A 26,043-nucleotide genomic window follows, 5' to 3' on the forward strand; every position below is an offset into this window, starting at 1 on the left:
TGGTAGAAAGTATTTGTAAAACTCATAGGATAAAAGGGCCTATAATAAGTATAGTGCATCATAAAATCCTCTTATTTGCGGATGATGTCCTTTTATTCCTTACAGAACATAAAGAATCTCTTCCTGTCATTTTAGAATTATTGGATAATTTATACAAAAGATTCTAATTATAAATTAAATAAAACAGAAGCTCTTCCTGTAAATATTAATTGATCTATTATCACTTAAATCTGAACATAAATTTAATTGGACAACCATTTCTCTAAAATATTTATGGCTATATCTTGCTGCTAAAGAAGAAAACCTCTTAGATTATAATTATGGCCCACTTTTACAACAACTACTGTAATTAGAAAGTGGAAAGATTGGATGAGTCATGAAGTAACATGGCTTGGAAGAATAGCTACTGTCAAAATGTTGTTCTTACCGAAGATGCTCCCTATCTATTTCGGTCCATACCAAGATTTAATTATCCGTAGATGGCACAACTATCTCCTCTAGCCCCATAGTGCGCTGTCTTGGAGTTATCCTAGACTCCTCCCTCTCCTTTAAACCACACATTCAGCACCTCTCGCAGTCCTGCCATTTCCACTTAAAATATATCTCCAGGATTAGACCTTTCCTCGCCCAGGATGCCACCAAAAACCCTCATCCACTCACTGGTCATCTCCAGATTGGACTACTGTAACCTTCTCCTAGCTGGCCTCCCAGTCTCTCACCTCTCTCCACTACTATCGGTTCTCAATGCTGCTGCTCGGCTCATCTTCCTCTCCAGACGTTCTACATCTGCTTCCCCTCTCCTGCAAGCCCTACACTGGCTCCCCTTCCCTTTCAGATGCCAATTCAAAGTTCTGACACTCGCCTACAAAGCCCTCACCAAATTCTCTCCCGCATACATTTCTGACCTCTCCCTTCACACTCCGGCCCATCCACTTCACTCAACAAATGCATGCCGCCTCTATTGCCAACTGATTACTTCCTCCCACTCCCGCATCCAAGATTTTGCCCATGCTGCTCCCTACCTTTGCAATGCTCTTCCTCTTCCCATCAGACTCTCTACAAATCTTCAAACAGGCTCTCAAGACCCACTACTTCATCAAGGCCTTCCAGCACTCCTCCTAACCCACCTCATGCTCTTTCCTCCCTATCTTCCCCTTCTGTGTCACGCTTGTCTGTCTGCCCCTCCCCTTTAGAATGTAAGCTCTCGCGAGCAGGGACCTCTTCCCTCATGTGCTTCTCTTTACATTTTCTTCTACTCTTTACTCCCCATAAGGGCACCTAACACATGACTGCCAACTCCCGGCTGCTTATTATGAGTTCTTTAATTGCTATTGCAGCAATGTATATAAATCGTGTCCTTGTCCTGCACTGTAATGTACTGTAAGTTACTTGTTTCTTGTTCACCTATTAGTTCTATGTACTATGTAAGGCGCTGTGGAACACTTGTAGCGCCACATAAATAAAGGATAATAATAATTTCTCCCTAAATATTGGTTATGTAGATTTAATGCAGTCTTGAACAGATATATTTGGAGAAATAAAAGGCCTAGATTAGCAAAGAAATACCTAGTCTTTCCAATATCAAAAGGAATTCTAGAATTCCCCAACCTAGAGTTATATCAAATTTGAACTTTATTAAATCAAATTAGTGATATATCTTCCAAATTATGTTATAAGACAAATCTCTTCCACGATACAAAGAGGTGGAATTTCGGGTTGGTATTCTATTTTGTCAAAAATTAATTGGACTGAGAAATCTGATCCCCAACTTAAATGGGAACAAGAGTTGCAATTCTCATTTAATATGGAGGAATGGTCTCCGCTATTTCGATCTATTCATAAATGTCAAAATGTAAATCGCATATAGAAAATTATATAAAGATTTTTAATCGTATGTACTTAACTCCGATTAAGTTACATAAAATTTGTCCAGACCAGGTAAACACTTGTTGGAGGTGTTTGGAGGAGGTTGGTGATATAATGCATATATTTTGGGGATGTTCCAAGCTAAGATCTATGTGGGTAGAGAGAGAAATACTGATTTATCAGGTTTTGGAAATTAGAATTAACATAACTCCTCAAATAGTTCTCCTGCACATATTCTCCTCTTCCATAGAAAATTCTAATAGACATACTGTATATTAAACCATATTCTTATGGCTACTAAAATAACAGGATCAAATACCACAAGTATCTTTAATAATAAATAAGATAACACTACAGCTATGAGTTGGAAACAACAAATATGAATGTTAATTTGGTATTTTCAAAAAGTGGCAGAAATGGAGAATATATGCTGACAAATTAACAAACCCTTGTTGAGGAGTTAGAATAAGGAAAATTACTACATTAAATATTGAAGGACATAAAAGTAAGGCTTTGGTTTACTTTCAATTTAAATCTAAGGCTGAAAAGAGGAAATTAAATAGATTAATATAATTACCCTGGACTATGGAATTTAGATGTTTTCATTTGGTGTGTTTTTTTTCTTCCTTTTTCTTTATTTTCATATATGTTTATATAATCTTTAAGTGTATATTTCTCTATTTTGTCTATACATATGTTTGTGTGTGTGTGTGAAAATATAGAGAAAATTACTGGATTAATGTGATTAGAATTGTTTAAAGATTAAATAATAATATGAAAGAAAATAAAAAAACTTAATAACTTGAAGATTTAAACCCAGGCAACACCTGGTACTTCAGCTAATGGTAAATAAGTTTTGCATGGTAAGAAAATAATAAATACCAAAATGTGCAATATGGCAGAAAAGTGAAGAAATTACATAATTTAGTGTATCATGTATTTCATTCAATTATTTAAATGTTAATTCACCAAAAATTTTAAATGTACTGTTGCCAACTTTCAACACTACATTTCGGGGCATAAGTATATGTGTTGTATGCCTGAAGCATGACTACAATTTTTTTAATTTAAGTTTGACGTAATTTGCCAGATGGGTCAGTCCATGGTAACTCGCATTATAAAGTGACATAGCAAACAATTAGCAATTCCTGTATACAGTTTTATAAGCATGACCTGTCTTATTATTTTCTCTGTAAATAAAATGAATTTCACATAAATTCCTTTTGCTGTTGATAGCCATGAATATACTTGCTATGTAACTTTGTAACATGAGTTGCCATGGAATGACCCAGATGTCTGACTCAAAATACATAAGCACATTTTTATTTTACTTAATTTTTTTTGTTAGACAGAATTTTTATTCATACATTCAGATTGAAAAATGCATCAAATGTTATACAAGGCCTTATTGACAAACATTTTCATTACTGAAACATTAATAACTGTATTAAACACTTGCATTACAGATGTGTCCACATACACCTATCCTCAAATGGCAGAAATTGCCCCTTTATCGCGCTACGGTCTTTGCAACTTAGTCGCACCTGACACTAATCCTAAGAATTTAGTGCTTAATAAGCGAAGTAAGACGCAAAATTGATGAAAAAGTAGCACAATGAAGGGCAAAGTAGAGGACACATTTTTTATGCAGATTAAACTGGCAAAAGATGGGGCCTAAATGAGTGACCCTAGTCATGCATCATTATGTTTTATCTGTGACTTTATACCAGTTCTTTTGTGACAAAAAAATTAATCCTAAATATCTAGTACACTATTTGCAAACTAAAACACAAAATTGAGGAAAAAGCAGCAAAGTTGAGGAATAAGTGTGCGCATGGTAATCGCTGCAGGCGTCTTGTGCCATATGGTGCAAAGTGTATAGATATATGAGGACATATCTGTACTAGATGAGGCAAGCACAGAAATTCAGAGGGTGGGTTCTGAACAGTGGGGAAAGTCACAAAGTTACAATGGATGTCAGTCCACCATTAGTTTTTGTCAAATTTCGTATCACTTTTATATATGTACCGTGGCCAGACTATCTACTATACAACCTAGGATCCCATCTAGGGCCCAGATTACCCTAACCTGTTATATTTTGGGTCTCATTACAAATGATGAGGGGAAGGGGGCTCAAACCAGTATGTTGAGTCAATCCCCATGGAGTCTTAATTCGGCTTTGTGGGTACCATAATTATAATTTACATATGTAAATGTAATTTACAAACTGTAATACTGTAAAACCACAAATGCTTCTTTGTAATGTCACACACCTACCTATTAGTGCACTTTGTTTTTTTTGGGAAGTGTATGGATTTGTAAGCAAGCTTGCGATCTGTTGGTGTGTAAAGTTTGCAGTAGCTGGTGGGAGGAGTTGGGTTGATGAAAACGTTCTGTGCTCATTGGGAATCATTTTTGGACTGACCTTTAGAAACAACATTTTATTTTGCAGTAGAGGATTATTTAAATGAGATAACGGGGTGGAGAGTGTGATTTTGCAGGAAGGCTAGATGTGGGTGCTTTGCACTTCTCTCCTAGAAGAAAGATTACTTTATCCACTGCGTATAAGATCCCAGAGAGAGAGGACTTCATTCACGCAATGCCAATATGTACGCAGTTGGCTGATGTTGAAACATGAATCCCATTTGTTACCGCACCGAGACACAGAACAAATTTGGACACAAGAGCTGTGGATTTCAATGGGCATTTCTCGAAGGTAACAGGAGTGGTTAGCCATGTTGATGACCGCAACTGCGTCTATAGACGAAGTAGCACTAACACAGGACGCAGCGTTCAGACGGAGAAATTGCACCTGCATAGAGCTGGTGCAGGCTTTGATGTTGCTACCGATGGTGTATGTTACACAGTTCCTGAAATAGTATTCCATGGGGTTGCTTTAGTGTACATTTCCTCTCTTATTACTGTGTTTGTGTGCTACGGACATATATTCACTGCAACAGGCATTCATTTCAAGCAAATATTCCTAATACAAAAGTGTTTATGTCAAGTACACAAAAAGTGCATTGAATAATAATCTGCCTACTGAGGGTAATAAAAAAATAAAGTGATATTGGCTGCTTATTAATAGTGGAGTGTAGGTTATTCTCTTTACAGTATATATCCTGTGGACTTCATTTACCTATCGCTAAAATTACAGTGTGTCAAATAGTAATAGCACTGTAAATAACATTAATACTTTACACTTCAGAGATCAGCAGTTTATCTATTATTCAGTTCAGTCATTCCTACTGATTCCAGCATAAAATCAAGTAATGCTATTAATGTAAATGTATATGTGTATTATGCAAATGAATGCATTTATGAAGTATGGACACATTTTGTACTGTTACCCTCCTGCACATTTTCCTTGCAGGGGCGTTTCTAGAGAGGAGGGGGCCAGTGTGCAGTCACCGACACGGGCCCCCTCCTCTCCATCCGGCGGCCAGCGGCGCACTTATAGACTCTGGGCACTAGTGTGCGTCCAGAGTCTATGGCGCATACACAAGTCACCGGGAAAGCGGCGGCCATTTTTCCTGTACTGCGCATGCACAAACGACGGGAAAATGGCCGCAGCGGCCATTTTCCAGCCATTTTTACAGGCTCAGACACCGGAGCCGAAATGGGACTCCGGATAGGTAAGTTTTATGGGTGCAGGGTGTGCGGTGTGGGCCCTCCCTGGACCCCAGGGGCCCATATGCCTCACACACCCTGCACCCATTATAAACACGCCTCTGTTTCCGTGGCATCTGCCGATCTGCAAATCTAGTTATAGGTTGCTTATATGGTAGTGTTTCTAAAAATGGTGGACATGTACCTTGGTATCTGCTTAACGGACAAGTTGTGTGCACTCGTGTGTATAAAGACACCCTTACTGGTGTCTCAAGCATGGCTGGCAGTTCCGCCAAAGATTACCAGGGGCGCCGAGAGGGGGGGAGAGTGGGTACAGATTGCCCGGGCCCGGGCTTCCTGAGGGGCCCGGGTCCGCTCCCCCCTCCCTTCTCTCTCTCTCAGCAGCCCAGCACACAGCTGCATTGGGAGACTGCTCGTGGCTGCTGAGCAGCAGCCACTGCAGTCTCCTTTGCCTGTCGGGGGGGGGCAATCACACTGATTGCGCCCCCCCTGGCTTTTCGCCGCGCTGAGGGGCTTACAGCATGCCACTTCGCAGCGCTGCAGAGTTGTTGTTTTTTTTTCTTGCTTGAGGGGGCATGGCCACGCCTCCCGCGATTAGGCCACGCCCCCTGTGTACCTGGGCCCGCTGCGGCTCTCTACAGCCCTGAAGATTACTTCAGGCACCGATGTGGCTGCTTCTTCCACGAGCAGCCTATAAGGGTATGATTACACCTCACAACATCACCAGGCTGTGTATTCCGATTCTTGTGCGCACAGCTTAGGAGAAGTTTAACTGTGCAGACCAACAGGAAGATATAGGTCTGCATGGCACTTTCATCAGACAGTAATCTTGCATTGATGCAGCTTGAGATTCTTCTGCCTCCAAAATGGTCATCACCGATGACCCCCACTGGAGGCCCAGCTTTTTTTATCCTGCGCCGTAGCACTGCTGGCAGACAAATAAACTAATATACACTGAAGTGCCAAAAGTCATGGGATAGATGCGTAGTATTGTGTAGGATCGCCTCTAGCTTGGCGAAGTGCAGTAGCTCGACATGGCATCGATTCCACAAGTGAACGGAAGACCTCTGGAAAGATGTTGACCCATGCTGTCTTTATCGCTTCCCACAGCTCCCTGATATTTGTAGGTGCAGGATTTTGGGTGCGAATGGACCTCTTCACCATGCCCCATAAATGCTCAGTTGGATTCATGTCGGGTGTACATGGTGGCAACACCATTCATCGGAACTCTCCAGAATGCTCCTTGAACCAATTCTGGACAACTTAAGACGAGGTCATGGTGTTATCCTGCTTGAATATTCCATCGTTGTAGGGTTACATGAAGTCCATGAAGGGTTGTAAATGGTCATCAAGCAATGCAACGTAGCTGTTAATGACTTGCTCAGGCAGACCAGCGGACCTAACCCATGCCACATGAATACACCCCACACCATTATGAAACACCACCAGCCTGCTTGGTGCTTTGTTGACAACTGGGATCAATGGCCTCATGGGATCTGCACCACACCCGAACCCTACCATCAGCCCAAAACAACTGGAATCATGACTCATCGGACCATGCCACATGTTGCCATGCCAGTCCTCCAGGGTCCAATTAGCAACGTCACAAGCCCAGGTGAGGTGCTGTGTCCAGTGTCATAGTGTTAACAGGGGCACTCTGGTGCATCTTCTGCTCCCATAGCCCATGGAAGCTACAGAATGCTGCACTGACCTGCTGGCTATGCGTCTGGTACCTCGTGCATTGCATGTGGATGTGATTTGAGCCAGTGTCGCTTGTCTGTTACCACGGACATTTCTGACCAGATCCTCATTGATCACAATCATTAAGCATGTGTGTTGTCCATGGTGGGTGGTAATTCCTTCCATGAGGTATTCCCAGTACACGCATAACACCGTAGTTAGAGGAACGTTGAATGTCCGCACAATTTTGTAAATAGAATGTTCTATCCGTTGGGCACCCACTATAATGCCCTATTCGAACTACGAATAATTCAGGTCAACTTTTCAGAAGTAGCCTAGCCGTTGTTCAAACTGATATACGAGATTTCAGATTACAACTGGTGCATGTCTCGGAATTTTATGGTGTCGCAATCTACCATTACATTTACAAAAACTATTTCATAACTTTTATGACTTCAGTGTACAATACTATGACAGTACAAAATACAGTATCTGCTGGAGAAAAGGCAAAGTAGCGGCTTCCACCTGGAAGCCACTCTCTCTAATAGCAGCCCGGACTGGCAGTCCCAGGGCCTGGGGCTGCCTGTGATGTATGTGACTGTTAGGTAGCGCTTCCAATAGGAAGCCACTGCCAGTAACACAGTGTAGCCAGTGCAGTCATGGACTGCACTGACTCCACTGAGGCGGTGAATTTTACTGGGGGGGCTGCAGCCTCGCAGCCCCTAAGCAAAATCTGCCACTGGTAGAGTCCCGACCCCAGGTGAACAGGGGGGTAAGGGTATAATAGAAAGGGTTTGGTGATCTTGTGATATTTCTGTGTGAAATCACTAGTTGAATATCTCAACCCAAACATCATGATGCTCCTCACTGTAATTAGCATAGTGTATGCTGCAAATATGAACAGGGAATGAACATGGGCCCCCTCCTCTCTGTGTAGATAGATACAGTAGTTAGATACCAGTGATGTGCGGTCAGGTGAGGCAGAGCCTTTCCTGTCATAGTTGGGTATACTCCACAGTTTTTACTATAAAAATGATAAGAAAAATGTAAAGAAAATATTATAAATATCTTCTTTGTATTATTCTAATTATTTTTATAGTCGATACTCTGGAGCAAACTACCTTTTCCACACATCACTGATCAAAACTCACCAAATTTCCAGCACTATATACTGCTGCACCTTTGTATAATGCCCACATGTACCCTCAGGTTCATATATGTATAGGATACTGTCCAGTGCCTCCCCAGCCATTTACCTCATCGCACGTCTATGATACTGTAGATCAGGCATGTCAAACTCAAAATCCCAACCGGGCCAAATATTCAAGGTCTAAAGGCCCCCATACACGGGGCGATAAAGCAGGTGATCCGACTGATTGGTGCGATTTGCCTGCTATATCGCACCATGTATGGCCCTGATGTCGGGCCGATCGCGCTCCTATGGGGTTGTACATCGCACCCCCTGATCTTTCTGCAGAACCATAAGATCAGGGGATGCAATGTGCGATCCCATGGATTGCTATGCGGGTGAGAGAGGAGGAAGCCGGCATATCGGGCGGGCGGCCACCTGATTACACCATGTGTGCGGACTGCCCGATATGTCAGACGACTGATACTCTGTCGTCTCGCACGGTGCCATCGCACCATGTATTGGAGCCTTAAGAGTGTGTGGGCCGCAATTGTGGGGCCCGGGTCTGACAAAATAGGCAGGGCCCCCAATCCCTGCTTCCCCCACTACCTTATTCATACACAATAAAAAAAATTGTCAATAAATGTAATCATGCAAGAGAAGAATCAGACACAAAGTCACTTACCTTAGTTACCTTGCTCGCTCCTTCTTCTGTCTGTCTGCTCCAGCACTTGCTCAGACTTCTGACACCACCTGCGGCAGCTCCTCTTTCATTCAGCGTGAGTGCCCGCAATAAAGTTTTTCTTGTGAGCGCTGCCTGCGCAGCGTGATGTCATGACGTCACACCGCGCCGGCTTCAGTGCTGACATGAAAAACGTTATTGTGGGCAAGCCGGCCAATGCAAGATATTTAAGGTGGGAGGTGGAGCGAGTCACTTAACTCACTCTATACTGCGGCTGGGGTGGTAGTGCCGGGTGGGGATAAGTAGTGGGAGCTGGCGGCCGCAGCACGCTGGCAGGAGTGGGCTGCATAAATTGTATATTTGGCATTTGGCCAGCATGCAGCCGGCGGGCATGTTTGACATATCTGCTGTAAATAGATAAGATACTGTAGATAGGTACTGTAGATCAGGAGTGGCCAACCCGCGACTCCCGAGCTGCATGCAGCTTTTATTTTTCCGATGTGGCTCGGCAGACCCCCACTGGAACTGTGAACGCTGGCCTCTGAAGTGATCATAAGCTAAAGAAGCCTGATCACATCAGAGGCCAGTGATGCAGGGAGACTTCACCTGTGTTGTGAGGAGCCTGCGTGCCTGCTGGATCCAGCAGGAAGCGGCAGCAACAGCAGCGACAGTGGGACTCAGGAGCCCTTGAAGACAGGTACAGTAAGTTTCTTCACAGGGGTGTGGGCGGGTAGGGGGAGCTAGTACTGGAGGCACGACTATAGGGAGCATTGCAGAAGGAGCACAACTACTGGGGGCATTGCATAATGGGCACAACTACTGGGGGCATTGCATAATGGGCACAACTACAGGGGGGCACTGCATACGGGGCAAAACTAATGGGCATTACTACTGCCTGAGAGCCAGTGTGGGGGGGGGAGCCTGGGTGCTGATGCCTGCTTTCGTTCTTATGGGGGCAGTGTGCGGCCGTTGAGATAACTCCAGGAAGGGGAGGGGGGTTGGCTACAATGACACGAATATGGGCTGGAATGGCAAAGGAGAGGGTTGGAGTGACACGTGGAAGAGATTAAGTGTTTTGTTATGTGAATCTTGCTCTTTCAATGTATTTTATGTGGTTCTGGCTTTTTCAATGTATTTTATGTGGATCTGGCTTTCTCAATGTATTTTATGTGATTCTGGATTTCAATATGTATTTTATGTGGATCTGGCTTGTTTCTGTGTATTGTATGTGCATGTGGCTTTTTCAATGTTTTCTGTATTGCTCTGGCTTTGTTTTCACTTCAAGAGTGAAAAATTATATTGTAAATTGTGTATTTTTAATGTGCTGGGCTCACCCTCAGCGTAAGTAAAAACGGGGATGTGACACAATGTCATGCTCCTGCAAATGTCATATCAAAGTCGTGGGCACAAAAATTGGAGTGTGGCCTTGTGACAGCTAGGCCATATTTTTTGTCTCTTTGTCTCTCACTGGTTGGCCACCCCTGCTGTAGATAGACAAAGTAGACAGACACGTAGATAGATACAGCAGTCTGGATCCCGGCTCCAGAATACCGACCGTCGACATCCCAAAGGTAAGTATCGGGGTTTATGGGGAGGGTTAAGGTGCAGGGTTAGGCATTATGGGGATGGTTAGGCACTCAGGGGGGAGGGTTAGGTTTAGGGTGCAGTGAGGGGGGGTAGGTTCAGGCACTAGGGGGGGAGGATGCGGTAAGGCACCATGAAGGGAGGGTTAGGGTAGGGAGAAATGGAGAGTTGGCATATCAACCAGCGAGTGTCGGTATATTAACTCTCTCGGGATGCCAGCGTCAGGATTCTGACCCCGGGATCCCAACTGCTGACAATCCATACCCAACGCCTGTAGATAGATATGAGAGATACTGCAGATATAGTAGATACGGCAGATAGATCGAAACAATAGATACGGCAGATAGATGGATACATAGATATTTGCATAAATGATAGGTAGCTATATATTAGATAGATATAATTTAGATGTACGATGTAGATAGAGGTAGCATAATGTGAATTGTGGGCAATACTGTGTGGCATAAAGTGAATTGTTGGTACTCCTACGGTGCTTAACATGAATTAAAGGTACAATTGTAGCAGAATATGAATTGTGGACAATAGTATGTGGCATAATATGAATTGAAGGTACTATTTATTGTGTGCCATAATGAGATCAATGGGCACTAGTAAGTGGTATAATATGAGTTGGGAACATTATATTACTGTACATATAATGTAACAATTCTTTTATTAATGTATAATAACTGTATACATCAGCTTTAGCACAAAGCCAGGGTCTACTGCACTACCGGAGAGCAAGGGGTCCGCACGGAGGCTGCACAAAGGCCTCCTTCTCTCTTAAAACGCCCCTGCTCTGCATATGTGTGAAAATGAGGAATTGTTCAACACATTTAGACACGTGAGGGGCATTCACAGCGAGAAACAAAGTTGTCAGTCTGTTTGTGACAAAATTGTCAGTTTTTTAAACATTTATCTTCTTACCGGCTGCAACACCTTATTTTGGCTTTTCTGGGTTTTTTTTGTAGGCCGATTCGGAAAGAGCAATGATCATCACTGGGCCTAACATGGGTGGAAAGAGCTCTTATATCAAGCAGGTAGCGCTCATCACAATCATGGCACAGATGGGCTCTTACGTCCCCGCAGAGGAAGTCACCATTGGTGTTGTGGATGGAATTTTTACAAGGTACAGCAGAAAGTAAAAATGAATGTAGGCGTCATAAAGTGAGTATAAACAGCAAAGTAAAGTGATCATTTTTCTCTTATTAAGAAACTCACTCAGGGCCTGATACAGCGAGGACCGCAGTTGCTTATATGCACGCAATCGGACGATTGTTGCGTTCTGCGCATGCGTGTACATCACAGTGTGCAAACTAGCCATTGCCATCGGGACTGCGATCGCAGAGGATATGCAGACCCATTGCAGAGTGATTGACAGGAAGGGCTGTTTGTGGGTGGTGACAGGGGAAGGGGGGGTCGGCCGAACGCAGGTGTGCCAGTGCGTTGTAACGGCATTGTAGGACGTGCATAAATTAGCCACTGCGACACCTGAAATCTCATAGCATGTGCAGAACTACGACATTCCTGAGCTTCATTAACTGTACGATGTCACCGATTGTTTCTCTATGTTGGCCAAGTATATGGATGTGAGTATGGGGAAGTAGGCGTCCTTATGTTAGGCTGCTATAGCAATGTGAAGGCAAACCTTTAAATATCACTGCTGATACTAGCTACTGCGTTGTGTGCATATAAGCAGGATAGCGATCCATAGTGAATCGGGCCCTCAGTCCTCTCCAATGGAATTAAGCCTACTATTTGTAGACATTTGCCTAGGTAAATGATAAGAGTAATCGCCCTGAATAAAAGTAGTTTATACAGGGTATCCTAACCCGCATGGTGTCTGGCAGAAGACTTAATTGGGGGGGGGGGGGGGGTAGACTTCTGCAGAGTGCAAACAGTGTTGTACAGCTAACACCAGAGCAATGTGAAACAAAGAGTATGGGGTCTAGCCTATTTACTAAGCAGTGTTAGGAGACAGAGTGGAAAGTGATAAGGTGCCAGCCAATCAGCTCCCAACTGTCATTTTTCAAACACAGCCTGTAAGATGACAGTTGGGAGCTGATTGGCTGGCATCTTATCACTTTCCACTCTGTCTCCTAACACTGCTTAGGAAATAGATCCCTATATCTGATAAACTGTTACACTTAAGTACTATACAGTATGTCGTCAAATTAGGAAAGACCATACTTAGATTTAATATATAAACAATTACTGTGTTTAGAAATAGTAACACCGAGCTATGATCATAAACTCTTTGACATCTGGAAAACTTTTATCGATAGTTACCCTTTGACGCCAAATTTATACATACTTCCGTAATTCCACTTGGCATGAACAGCAAGTGTGTTCAGAGGACTCATAAAGAAAAAAAGGGAAAGGATTGTCTCATTGTTTGGCGCACTATAGAAGTTGATATGTAAAATATAACCTTTATTTCATTCATTTAAATTGTGTAGCGTACCAGTGAAATATTAAAAGCAATAATTCATATTAAAGAGAACAAGAAGTAAGACAATTTGCAAAGTTGTGAAATAAACTGGTGTCGTCTTGCTCTCAATTCTATATGCTATAATATTGTAGGTAAATATTGCCTTATATTGTGGGATGAGTGTGTTCCCTATTATTGATCAATGCACTTGCACACAGTTAAAGGGGAATGTATCAATTAATTGTTACAACCATTTTATCTCAGTTAGGTAACTACTTCTATTATTAGCAGTATACTGAACAAATTATCAGGTTACCAACATATGAACATCATATTGAGAATAAAGTAACTGACCCTATATATAATGGACCAAGGCAATTGTCACTCATTTATATCGGACCAAGGCAATTGTCACTCATTTATATCGGACCAAGGCAATTGTCACTCATTTATATCGGACCAAGGCAATTGTCACTCATTTATATCCTTTAAATTATTCTGGTTTATCATGCAACCTTATTCTTAAATAATGTTCTCTTAGATATTAGGATTCCTATCATCTGTTTATTAGCAGTATTACCTGCCTTACACTGTTGTGCAGAGATTGTTTTTTACAGAAAATTTGCACTATCCTATAATAAATGAGCTGGTAGTTATCATTAGTACAGGTATATTAAGCAGACAATAAATGCACATGTCCACTCGTTAGATGTAAAGATATTTTATATTTACAATTAGACACAATGGGCAAAATTTACTAAGTGGCAGGTTCTAAACCCCGGTGGTTTGACGGCGGGTTCTAAACCCCAGGGGTTTGGTGGCAGTTTCTAAATGACAGCCCTGTTCTATTCTGAAATTTGTTTTGATGGCGGTTTTAAAGTGGTTTTGGCCTTAGTAAATCTGCAGATAGCAAAACCGCCACCAAACCGCCAGGGTTTAGAACCCACCGCTTAGTAAATTTTGCCCAATGTATGTTTGTAGTGAATTAGCTTGAATTCACATATTCTCCACACTACAAGCAGCATGTAGTTTGTTAGGTAAAAGCATACTACATGTCATGTTTTCAGGAAAGTGGATTGTGCAATTATAGCTGATTAGCTTGTGTTCTCAATTATACCTCACCAACACAATCAGTATAATGTGGATGTACATGAAAATTGCTGCAGGGTTTATTCACTAGTAATATACACTTTCATATAGCTTAGTTAGAAAATCAGTTTGTATGGATATTATTTAATAAGCTGTAGGCTAACAATTGTCCAACCAAATTCTAACAAGCAGGGTCTGGCTGCATATTTCTGTAGTTCTCAGAGCCTGAGTGATGTTCGTATCAGTTTCAGCAATTCTTCACATTCTAACATGGCTCACAGACATCTCATATTCATTATTACATTATAGTTTTATACCGTGCATCATTTTGCTACATGAAACTTGCTGCAGGGTGTATTCACTAGGAATATGCACTTTCATATAGCTTATGGGGTTAGTTGTGAATTTTTTGAGATACCTACTAGTGCAGAAGAAGTTCTCCCAATAGCCCCTACCTCCATTTACATAATGTTCAGAGGACCCCCCTATACATTTAGAGGAGGATGGCTCCAATCCTGGAGTCCTGATTCTGCTCTCATGTTGAGCATCTGGGTGCGCTGACCTCTGGTTCTTCCGTTTCTTTTTATGAAACACTGGGGTAGATGTATGAAGCCCAGAAGTGGTATCAGCACACGTTATGTGCGCTGATACCGCTTCTCCCCGATGTATGATCGGGGGTCTGGGCGGTAAATGACAGGGGTGCAATGCGCCCCTGTCATTATTGGCGCTGCTATCTGCAAGATAGCAGCGCCGAGCAGCAGGGCCATGTACGAACGGTCATACCGCATGACCGTTCGACCGGCTGTAGCTGACGTTATCGACAGCTACAGCCTGGCGCTAGCCTATCCCCACAGCAGGGGGGATAGGCTAGCTGCTGCCGGCTCCTGGCTGCACGCTGGGATCTCGCGATACTTGCGAGATCCCGCGCATGATCAGTGGAGCTGGCCGGGACAGAGACACAGCGCATCAGCACTAGGCTGATCCGCTGCTGTCTCTAGCAGGTAGCGCCGGAGGGGGGAGTTAACGCTCCCCCACTCCAGCCGATGAGATGTTCTTGCATCTCATCGGTAGTGCTTCCTGCTTCGCCTCGGTAAAGAGGCAAAGCGGGAAGTGTTAGGTAAAGAGGCAAAGCGGGAACTGTTATAGCGGCACGGTAAGTGCCGCTATCATACATCTACCCCACTGTGTGTTCTGACGCCTTTCTCTCATAGTCAGCATTAACTTTTTCAGCAATTTGTATCTGTTCTGTGGGATAGGACCAGGCAGGCTAGCCTTCACTCTTCACATTCATCATTGACCCTTTCGTCTGTTCACCGGTTGTCCTTCCTTGGACTACTTTTGGAAGCTACTACCCACAGCATACCGGTAAGGAACACCCCACAAGACCTGCAGTTTTGGAGATGGCACTTACCCAGTCCAGCCATCACAATTTGGCCCTTATCAAAGCCGCTCAAATCCTTATGGTAGCTCATTTTTCCTTCTTCCGGCTCATGAGCTTCAAGAGCTCAGTGTTCACTTACTGCCTAATATATCCCACCCCTTGACAGAAATGTATATATTGGGAATCTGTCACATATCACCTGGCACTACACAGGCTTACTCAGAATATCTATTGGGTCTGCGTTTGCAGGTATATTTGCTTAATACACAAGTGCATATGCTGACTTTCCATGTTTTCCCTAGTATCGCTTGATTCAAAAAGTACTCTAAGAGAATGCTATTTTGTACACTTGCATGGTGTTTTCAGTATGTACTTAATGCGTTATTGCAGTTTAATTCACAGTGCTTCTTTGATTGAGAGACAGATATTTGTGATAAATGTGCTGGTCATAACGATCTCTAATAGCAGTGTGTATTCATATGGTAATTGGACCACGTGCAATTATTCATATAGATGAACATATGTTGATATAATCACTTTGATGTTTTTTTCTGAATCAAAGCATATTTGATTCATATATATATATATATATGGAGACAGTGTTTAATTAACCATTGTATATTGTTTTCTGTTTCAAATTTAGACTATTCAGCTCTGTATTTTTCAGTTAATTTTTCTATTTTATTTAATTTTTTTAAGTATGTGGATATAAAGATCTTTTACAGCAGCGTCAATGCCCTTCACATTTGTATGTTTTGTATTGTATTCAACCAGCTGTCCAGTAAACTTTTGAATTAAAATCATGATTCGCTTTATTAGCTGGTTACTAGCATCATTAAAGCAAGTTAAATACGCAATATGTATATAACTGATGGTGTTGCACTATTTTATACCTTTCTTTCATTTTAGGATATTTAACTTAGCTGTGATTTTTATATATATATATATATATATATATATATATATATATATAAATTTCCAAAAAAGAGGCACTCACAGGCTGAATAAGCTTTAAAAAAAAACTAATGCTTTATTGCATTAGCGCATCTACGTTTCGGGGGTGCATTCCCTGTCCTGATGACGGGGAATGCACCCCGAAACGTAGATGCGCTACTGCAATAAAGCATTAGTTTTTTTTTAAACCTTATTAAGCCTGAGAGTGCCTCTTTTTTGGAAATTTATACATACGGGGGACGTCCATCCTCAGGGAGAGCACCGCAGCAAGGAATCTTTTTGCTCACACAACAGGAGTGCCGGTAATCTGGACTGGGTATATATATATATATATATATATTATATGAGAGAAAATGTTTATTATTTCCAGAGAAACCTGTAGTTTCAGTGCATTTTGTATTCACTTTATTAATATAATAATGATAGGATCCTGTAAAAATATTTGGATGCATAAGTATAAATAGTACAACATTTTTCTATACATGTAGAGAAGCTATTTTTTTAATAACTTTAAAGTAAACTAAATGTGTTTGTTTTGAAAAATAATATGCAGTAAAATAGTATTTGTTACTATAAAAATAGAATATAAACAAATCTGTAGTAGACTTTGCTTGTACTATATTTTATTCTCATGTTTATATTATATGTTTATGTTGGACAATTTGGGTATACACAATTTAAAATTGGATAGATGATTTTATAAATATTTAAATCTTCCCAATGGAATTTTGTAACCCCCTTTCATTAGTTGTTTGCTTGCATCCCCTGTACTTTTATTGTCTGCCTAATGGGGAACTAGTATTTAGAACTACAGTATATATTGGCAGTGGAGCATCTCTTCGCAAGTCTCAGCAGTTCCATCTTATTTAATGGTGATTACTTGTTTAATAACTGGCTTATACATTTTTAACAGCTACTTTTATACTGCCATTTTATTATAGAATGTGTTAAATTGTCTTTTTAGAATGTGCTCCAAATGAAGGCGTTGAGAGTGCAGATAAAATTATAGTTTTTACCTTGTACGATTTTGAATGATAGATTTAATTGGAATTTAGGCAACAAGCAGAAACCTGCATGCCAGAACTTTCCGCTAATTATTTTCTCCTCTTACAAAGGCTATTGTAAAGGTCATGCGTTTGTTTTCTTTTAACTGAAAGCTGTATTATAAGCTGGTGTTCAATCAAGCATTTATACTCCATGTTCAATTACTTTTGTTTATTTTTTAAGGCCATGTTGGATAACTCCTAGCCTCACCAGGCCTTTGTACTGTAACCTATTTGACAGAAGGAAACTATAATATAATTGCTCCCCAATGATATGTAAAAATCATTAGTCCTCAAAATGTTGAAAGTACACTGATTGGGTTGGTTATGAAAAATGGTCAATACCAACAGCAGCATCCCGACACCCATAGGAAATAACAGTAAGTATTTTTCTAACCCCTACCCTAACCAACCCTCCCCGGTGCCTAACCCTAACCTCTCCCTCCCCCCCAGTGCCTAAAACTAACCTCCCCCTTCACTGCACCCTAAACCTAACACCCCATCCCCAGTGCCTAAACCTAACCTCCCCCTCCCTGCACCCGAATTCTAACACGCCCTACCCTGTGCCTAACCCTAACCCCGCTAACTAACTCTAACCTCCCCCTAACACCTTGATACTTGCCTTCGGGATGCCTGCGGTTGGGCTACTGGTACCGGGATCCCACCTGTTGGATTTCGGCACCGGTAATCAGACTGCCGGCATCCCCCTACTACATCCCCACTAATTATGTACGGAGAGTCTAAAATTTATTTTCCACATAAAACAGGTTAAACGATAATTCCTCTGAAAATATCCAAAGTAAGACCTCGGCAAAAGAGACTGCATATTGGAGTAGGGTGTGTCACCTAAAATGTTGAAATCTGATGTTTGCAAATGTCTTCAATGAGGGGGTCTAAAAATATGATCTAAAAATATGTTTTTTGGTAGGAGGAATTCAAATCTGCCATTATTTTTGTGATTTGACCACATCTTGCTTGGTAAATCTAGGTTTTAATAACAAGTATGTAAATTTCTTAAAATTTATTTAATGGTTTTTTTTTTAATCTTCAGGCAATGACAAAAAATGTACACTTATTTTCAGTTATTTTTACATGAAACATTATAATTATTCCAATTTCCATAAAAGAACACTAAATATTATTTAAACAAGTTTCATCAAATCTTGTTTTGATTCATTCTTGAACATTAGCAGTCTACTTACTTCTTGTCCTCTAATGGTAATCCTCACATTTCTCATGTGAATAAAAGATGTCATACTTGCAACTGAGAATGTCAAAAAGCTAGTCAAGTTTTGAAGTGAACGCCTCTTTCACATCAAGCTTTCCTCTTCCAAGAAATATGTTTTTTGCTTGCTTCCTGCTACTTTGTATCTTGTTTATTGTGACCCATGAATTTCGAATTGGCGTGACAAAAAGACAGTTTGCTCGTTCCCACTTCTCAAGCACTTTAGGATAAATGTCCTTTGCAACACTAGTTCCTGGATAGTTTCTGACATGTTCATCACTTTGTTCTCTTAACAGCAGTCCATATCTTGGAATGTCTCGCAGAGTTGGGAGCTCAGATGGCAAGAATTCTCTGCTACTTCCGATGAGGTTGCTCATATGAATGAATGAAGATTGTCTTCTTCTCTTGTTAGAAGACATTGTAATTGAATGAGAGAAATTGTTGAATCTGTGAAACACAAAAAGGAAAAATACAGTATATCAATAATAATGTAACTGAACTTTTATCAATCATTATTAGTGACTTTTACACACTTTCACATTTTATCAAAACAAGAATTTAGAAAGACAATATTAAAATGAATGGAAATTTCACAACAGTGTACTAAACTCCTTCTTTTTCATGTACTTATTTACCAAGCAAATATAAAACATTATTAAAATATCCAAAACACATTTGGTATTCTCAAACTATATTGCAACTTTTTAACACCCATCATTTTTTAAATTTGAAAGTTGAATAATTTGACACTCCTTAATAGTGAGGGTCTCGTCAATACAGCAGATCAAAATACTGCAAAGAAAAAGAAAAACATAGCTGACTTCACTAAAAATAAGATAATGCCTTGACCACATAAAATTGATATTTTAATACATATGCAGTAAGTACACACTAACTGGGATAAGAACAAATCATACTTAAATATAAAGAATATATAAGCACCTCTCAGCAGGAATAATGTTTATAAAAGAATCCTTAGTAAGATAATCCAGTCACTGGGACTAATAAAACTTCAGAAACCGTTAACAACAATGTCACACCATAATGGCATCAGTCCTCCAGTTGATATGTTTGGAAATGTAAGTCTTTTGTGTAAATGGTATGGCTGTTGTCATGATCAAGAATCACATGGAGGATAAATATATACTAGTACTAATCTAGAACCACGATGTGCCGATAGCCCCAGGAACCGTGTCCACAATACTTAAGGAGTGTCACGTTCTGGTACAAGGAATTCCTCTGAGGAGCAACGGGGGTCTGGGGGGTCAGGATGGCTAGGAGACAGCTAGAGGCGTGACAGTACTAGTGTCCTCAATAAAGGTCAAACTCAGGTGTTGGCTAGTCCTAACCAGAGGCGAGGAGTCTAACCCACTCGGTGGTCTTCACTCACTCGGTGTGCCGAAACCCAAATCCCCTCCTATTGGGATTTGGGCTTCACCACACCGAGTGAGTAGGTTGCGGCCCTCTGGTTAGGTGCTTTGCAGTGATAAGGAGACTTGGGAATGACTCTAATACAATGAGTGGAATGATGTGCTGGTATGCTCTATGAACGTTGCAGGTGATTCAGAGGTAGCATGCACCAGGAAGAGACACAGGAGATTCAAGCACGGACCAGTACAAAATTAGTATGGGAAGATCAGATACCGGATGCCTTGGATAACTCGAAAGACCTTGACGCAGGATAGTGTAATGAAAGCTCAGTATTCCAGACACAGAGAGACACTGGGTGTACAGTGAACCCAGACGTAGGGTACTGTATAGATACTCTGTAGATCCAGTCACGGAATACAAATAACTGTGCAGGGAACTCAGACGCAGGAAAAGCTACTGAAACTAGTGCTTGGGAATGGTACAGGAGGAGACACAGGAAACTGGTAAATGAGCCAGAGGTGGGTAAACAAAAGAGGGTTAACTGAAGCGAAACTTGAGGTTAAACGAAAGTAAGCCACTAGAAATCCAGGTGCGGTATGCTCGGGATGGCACTGGTAATGAAGACGCGAGCTGACTCCAATAGTACTAAAGAGTCAGACGCGGACTAGCTGTGTGATACGCTATGAAAGTAACCTAGAGACCTAGAGCCTTAAACAAATACTGGCATCATAGTCACTGGGAAAGCAAAGTTGAACAGCAATTTCCTGTTCCTGGAGTCAGACTAAATACCCTTAGGTAGTTGGTCATTGGATCAGGAGATCAGCTGAGTGACCGCACTTCTACCATTGTGAGAGACTAGTCAGGTGATATGGACCAACATGGCTGAGCCCATGCCCGCCACCACAGGAACCAGGACGCATGCAAGAAGCCCTAGCAGACCCCGGGGAGAGTGCTCAGTCACCACTCACCTCTACTCCCGCGACTGAACACCTAAGCCAAAGAACGCCGGCACGGAGGTGAGTAGCTGCCGATCCCAGGCCGCTTCCTGACAATGAGCCAATAGCAGTTACTGTGTTTTCTCTTAAGCTGGGTACACACTAGGACGACAAATCGGTCCTCCGGCCAATCCACCATCCTATCGGACGATTGGTAAGTGCATACACACTTGCCAATCATCGGCCCTATGTGTTGTGACTGATGTCACTACTTGGTGGGCATTTACATGTGCCCATCTAGTTGAGATGTGAGTCACCGGCGGCCTCTACAGCAAGTTTACGGGCAGTTGACACACAGAATGATTCAACAATCTCTAGTTAATATATAATAATACATCCCTGTAACATTGGCTAAACTATTTGGAACATAAGGCACACAAGAACTGGCATACTAAAATGCTGTAAAAAAATTAAAGTAGCATTACACTAAGTTTTGGATTCTTTCATGCAAATTAGAAGACCTCATATCTATTCACTAGTTATTATTGTACTATGCAATTTAGTGATTTTATATGCATACTTCTATATCTTAGATACATGGCAATTGTGTTTTCATTGTAATCCATCACTTTTGGTTTTCCAATAGAATGGCATATATTCAAAAATAGCAGAAGGACATTCTGCCAAACAAAGCTGCAGATAGTAACTGAAGAACATGCAGTTTTTTTCATTGTATCTCTTGAGTAGTTGATCCAATAATTTTGCATTTGTAAGAGGTGAAACACGATCATTGACATTCACTGTGTGATGTGTAATTAGGTGCTCCATCATGCTGGAAAAGGCATTGTTCATCAGCAAACTGTTCTTGGATGGTTGGGAGAAGTTGTTCTTGGAGGATGCTTTGGTCCCATTCTTTATTCATGGCTGTGTTCTTAGCTAAAATTGTGAGTGAGCCCACTCCCTTAACTGAGAAGCAACCACACACATGAATGGTCTCAGGATGTTTTACTGTTGGCATGACACAGGACTGATGGTAGCGCTCATCTTTCCTTCGGACAAGCGTTTTTCCAGATGCCCCAAACAATCTGAATGGGGATTCATCAGGGAAAATAACTTTATCCCAGTCCTCAGCACTCCAACCCTGTACTTTTTGCAGAATATCAGTCTGTCCCTGATGTTTTTCTTGACACAAGGCCATCCTCCAAAAGTCTTCACCTCACTATAGTGAAGATGCACTCACACCTGCTTGCTGCCATTCCTGAGCAAGCTCTGCACTGGTGGTGCCCTGATCCCGCAGCTGAATCAACTTTAAGAGACACTCCTGGCGCTTGCTGGACGTTCTTGGGCGCCCTGAAGCCTTATTCACAACTATTGAACCTCTCTCCTTGAAGGTCTTGATGATCCAATAAATGGTTGATTTAGGTGCAATCTTACTAGCAGTAATATCCTTGCCTGTGAAGCCCTTTTTGTGCAAAGCAATGATGACTGCACGTGTTTCCTTGCAGGTGACCATGGTTGACAAAGGAAGAACAATGATTTCAAACTCCACCCTCCTTTTAAAGCTTCCAGTCTGTTATTCTAACTCAATCAGCATGATAGAGTGATCTCCAGCCTTGTCCTCTTCAACACACTCACCTGTGTTAACAAAAGAATCACTGACATGATGTTAGCTGGTCCTTTTGTGGCAAGGCTGAAATGCAGTGGAAATGTTGTTTTTGATATTAAGTTCATTGTAATGGCAAAGAGAGACTTTGCAATTAATTGCAATTCATCTGATCACTCTTCATGACATTCTGGAGTGTATGCAAATTACCATCATAAAAACTGAAGCAGCAGACTTTGTGAAAACCAATACTTCTCAAAACTTTTGGTCATGGCTGTACATAGAATGTCATCCCCTGCCACATTAAGCGCCCTTACACAGATACATACTATTGTTAATTTTGTCAGAAGCCAATGAACCTACCATATTAATGTTTTTGGAGTGAGTGAGGGACCTGGACCACTGTGAGAAAACCCACACCTAAACAGGGAACCCATGCAAACTCTACACAGAAGGCCATGATAGGGAATTGAACTCATGATCTCATTGCTGTAAGACAGTAATGCTACCCACTATGCCGCTGTGCTCAGGGCCGGTGCAGGGTGTACACACACATAGTATATACACAAAGGGCCCACATCGCACACCCTGCGCCCATATATCTTCAATGTTTACTTTACCAAGAAAAATGGCAAAGCAGGCATATTCCCTTCAATTTGCGCCGCCACACCATTTTCCCAGAGACCTATGCATGCATATACACCCCAACACTAAAAGCCACCCATCCCTCCACAGATACTTTTTATTGCAGGAGTTTGTGGTCTCTATATTTCCATTTTCATCCCATGGAGTTGGCTGGGTTGGAATCAGATGATAGAATCAGGAATGGGCAGTGACTTAGGGAGAGGGCAGAGCCCTGGGAGGGGCGGGAGAAGGGACAGATAGACAGCAGTACATTGGTGGTTGATCCCGAGAAAAAGGAGCAGTCACCATGCAGACAGGGAAGGGGGCGGGGCTATGCTGCATCACACATGTCAGACTGTGACATGTCTGCAGTGTTAAGTAAAATAAGCATGTCCCTTTGAGAGACATCCTTATAATTATGCTAGCAGCCTCAGTGCTGCCCCCTCAGATGCCGATGCCCTTAGGCAGCTACATAAAGCTGCCTAATAGTAGAATCGGCCCTGGGCCCACTTAAACTAACACTACATAAGTTGCTCACACACAGTGATGAAGTAACCATGTTGTGGACTGAATCAGTCTTTATAAATTTAGCCTACCAGTTCCCCATAAGCCACTGATGATGTCCCAGTTTTTCCAGGACCGTCCCTTATTTTCAACCAAAATCTATCATATAAAAACTTATTTTCCCAAAATTCAGGCCTTTAATGTAGGCAAATTAAAAGAATATGTGAGAAAAGTTTAATTTGCCTGATTTGGGATGTAAAAAAAATAGTACAGCATGAACAAGCATCTTGGTCACATGGGTATCCCAGTTGTGTTTTCACATTAATGTTGGGAGCCCTACTATTGACATCACTGAGACCTTATGTAAAACCATGTGCAATATGAGGCTATATCTTTTACATTATACGCACTGGCAATGCAGGATTTCTAGAGGGGAGTTTCCAAATGCTTGATTTTAGGGCGCGCGTGGCCTGCCATGAAGAGGACATAATTAGCACTTAACCAGCTTTAATATACATCATACAAAGTGTATTGTGTGTCTTATTTCCAGCATATACAGGACCAGCGATCACAGTAAGCCATAAAATGTGGCAGTAGGGCCATCCTGCCTGAGATGAATGTTACCATTTCAGATGTGGGCTCCATTCCAGAGCACTGGAGCAAGTCCAGGAGTTTGGGGGAGCAGCAGAAGAACCTGGTACTGCCCTGGACATTTATGTACATATTGGTCTCATCTCGTTATGCATTGGATAGTGTATTATTATACAGTATTAATAAGTAACCCTATTGATGGTCTATAGCAGTGCATTTCTAACAGTGCATGTTTCCCAGATCTCCTAGTTAGTGCACAGGTGTATTTACTACTGACTGACACATGTTAAAAGATCCACAGGTGGTGCTGATTATTTCATTTGTGATACTGAGAAGAACATGCAGCACTAGTAAAATTGTATTATATAGTATTTCTGTTGTGGTCATTGTGTGGGCTGAGGAGCAACCGGAAACCCCCCCTGCATTTGCCCATGATACGTCTACTGGATCTTCATCGTGCTTGATTAAAAAAAAAAGTCCCTAAACTGTAACCATCAAATTCTAGATGTGTTGATCCAAAGGAAGGCAGTGACAAAAACCACAATAAGACCTTTCCATTAATTTCATTTGGACCTATTGTTAACGCCCATTAATGCCTTTACTAATTAAAGTCACAGATGCTGTTCCTTAACAGAGGCATCCAATCCATTTTGAAATCTTGTTTAAAAATGTAATATTACCACTCCTCCCAAGTAAAGCATCCTGCAACCTAACCACTCAAACACTGGAAATGCACCTTCTGTGATGACGGTGAAAACATCCACGTCCCTACCAATGAATCAAGTTTTTATGTTTTGTTTAATTTTACTAATGTGATATTAGTGTTGATTGGAAATGTTAAGACAGTTGTTGTGGAGAACTGGCATTCCCGGAGGTCATTACTAATGACCTAGTAATGTTTAGTAGTTTAATTTTAAGGGATTTCTTCACACATTGATTACAAATACATTTAAAATTATTTTTTTAATACATGGGGTTTTAAATCCGCTTCCAAACAGTAGCTAAAGTATAGCTGGTCCCATGTTCCTGGAGTATCACCACCACATGTCACTCATAGAGAGCCAGTCAATAGATTCCATAGGATCCTTGTTAGGAACTTATGTTTACATTTGTTATATATATCAAAGCAAACAACTGCGGCGCTCACAGGTCCTCTAAAGAAAGACATCAGACAGTACAGTGTCCTTGTTCAACGTTTCAGTCTAAATGACTTTTATCAAGAACAATGGAAACAAAGTGAATACATACCTATATACCAGAGATAATCCACTTAGAATGATGCAGTCCATGTCCTCCCGCCAGCCGCGTGATGTCATCAGGGCAGGACAGGCGCAAAAGCAAAGACGTCATCACATGCGGCGTCAGCCGATGCACCGATACCCTGAATGTGACAGTCACTGCCTGCATGACAGGCATCAGGTGTTATGTGGCATCATGTGTGGAACAGCCAAATAATGTACACACACATGCCATTACAAAATAGCATAAACATAATATGAGATGTAAATAAAGTGAGGGAGTGGGGGATATAGGAAAAAATACAGGATAAATTACCTGTATGAAAGAAAAAAAAGGGAAACACCTAGTGTAGAAACAATGACAGAAGATAAAAAAGATGGGGGAAAAAAAGTTTTTACAGAGGGAAATACTATAATAAATACATGAGTGGGAGATAAAGAACCAAAAACAATCATATGCTGATGGAATTTGCACCTCCCTTA

General features: G+C 41.5%; 1 protein-coding gene across 2 annotated transcripts in view; it reads left to right on the top strand.

Annotated features, from left to right (window-relative positions):
- MSH3 (mutS homolog 3) overlaps positions 1–26,043 on the top strand; it is a 324,355-nt gene that overhangs the window by 270,193 nt on the left and 28,119 nt on the right. For both annotated transcript variants that reach the window (XM_088443712.1, XM_088443713.1), the window contains exon 20: positions 11,543–11,700. In XM_088443712.1, coding sequence (XP_088299838.1) covers positions 11,543–11,700 — 158 coding nt within the window. The remainder of the gene's footprint in view (positions 1–11,542; positions 11,701–26,043) is intronic.

Source organism: Taudactylus pleione, unplaced genomic scaffold (genome assembly GCF_031769625.1).
Source record: "Taudactylus pleione unplaced genomic scaffold, aTauple2 ptg000333l, whole genome shotgun sequence".
Classification (NCBI taxonomy): domain Eukaryota; kingdom Metazoa; phylum Chordata; class Amphibia; order Anura; family Myobatrachidae; genus Taudactylus; species Taudactylus pleione.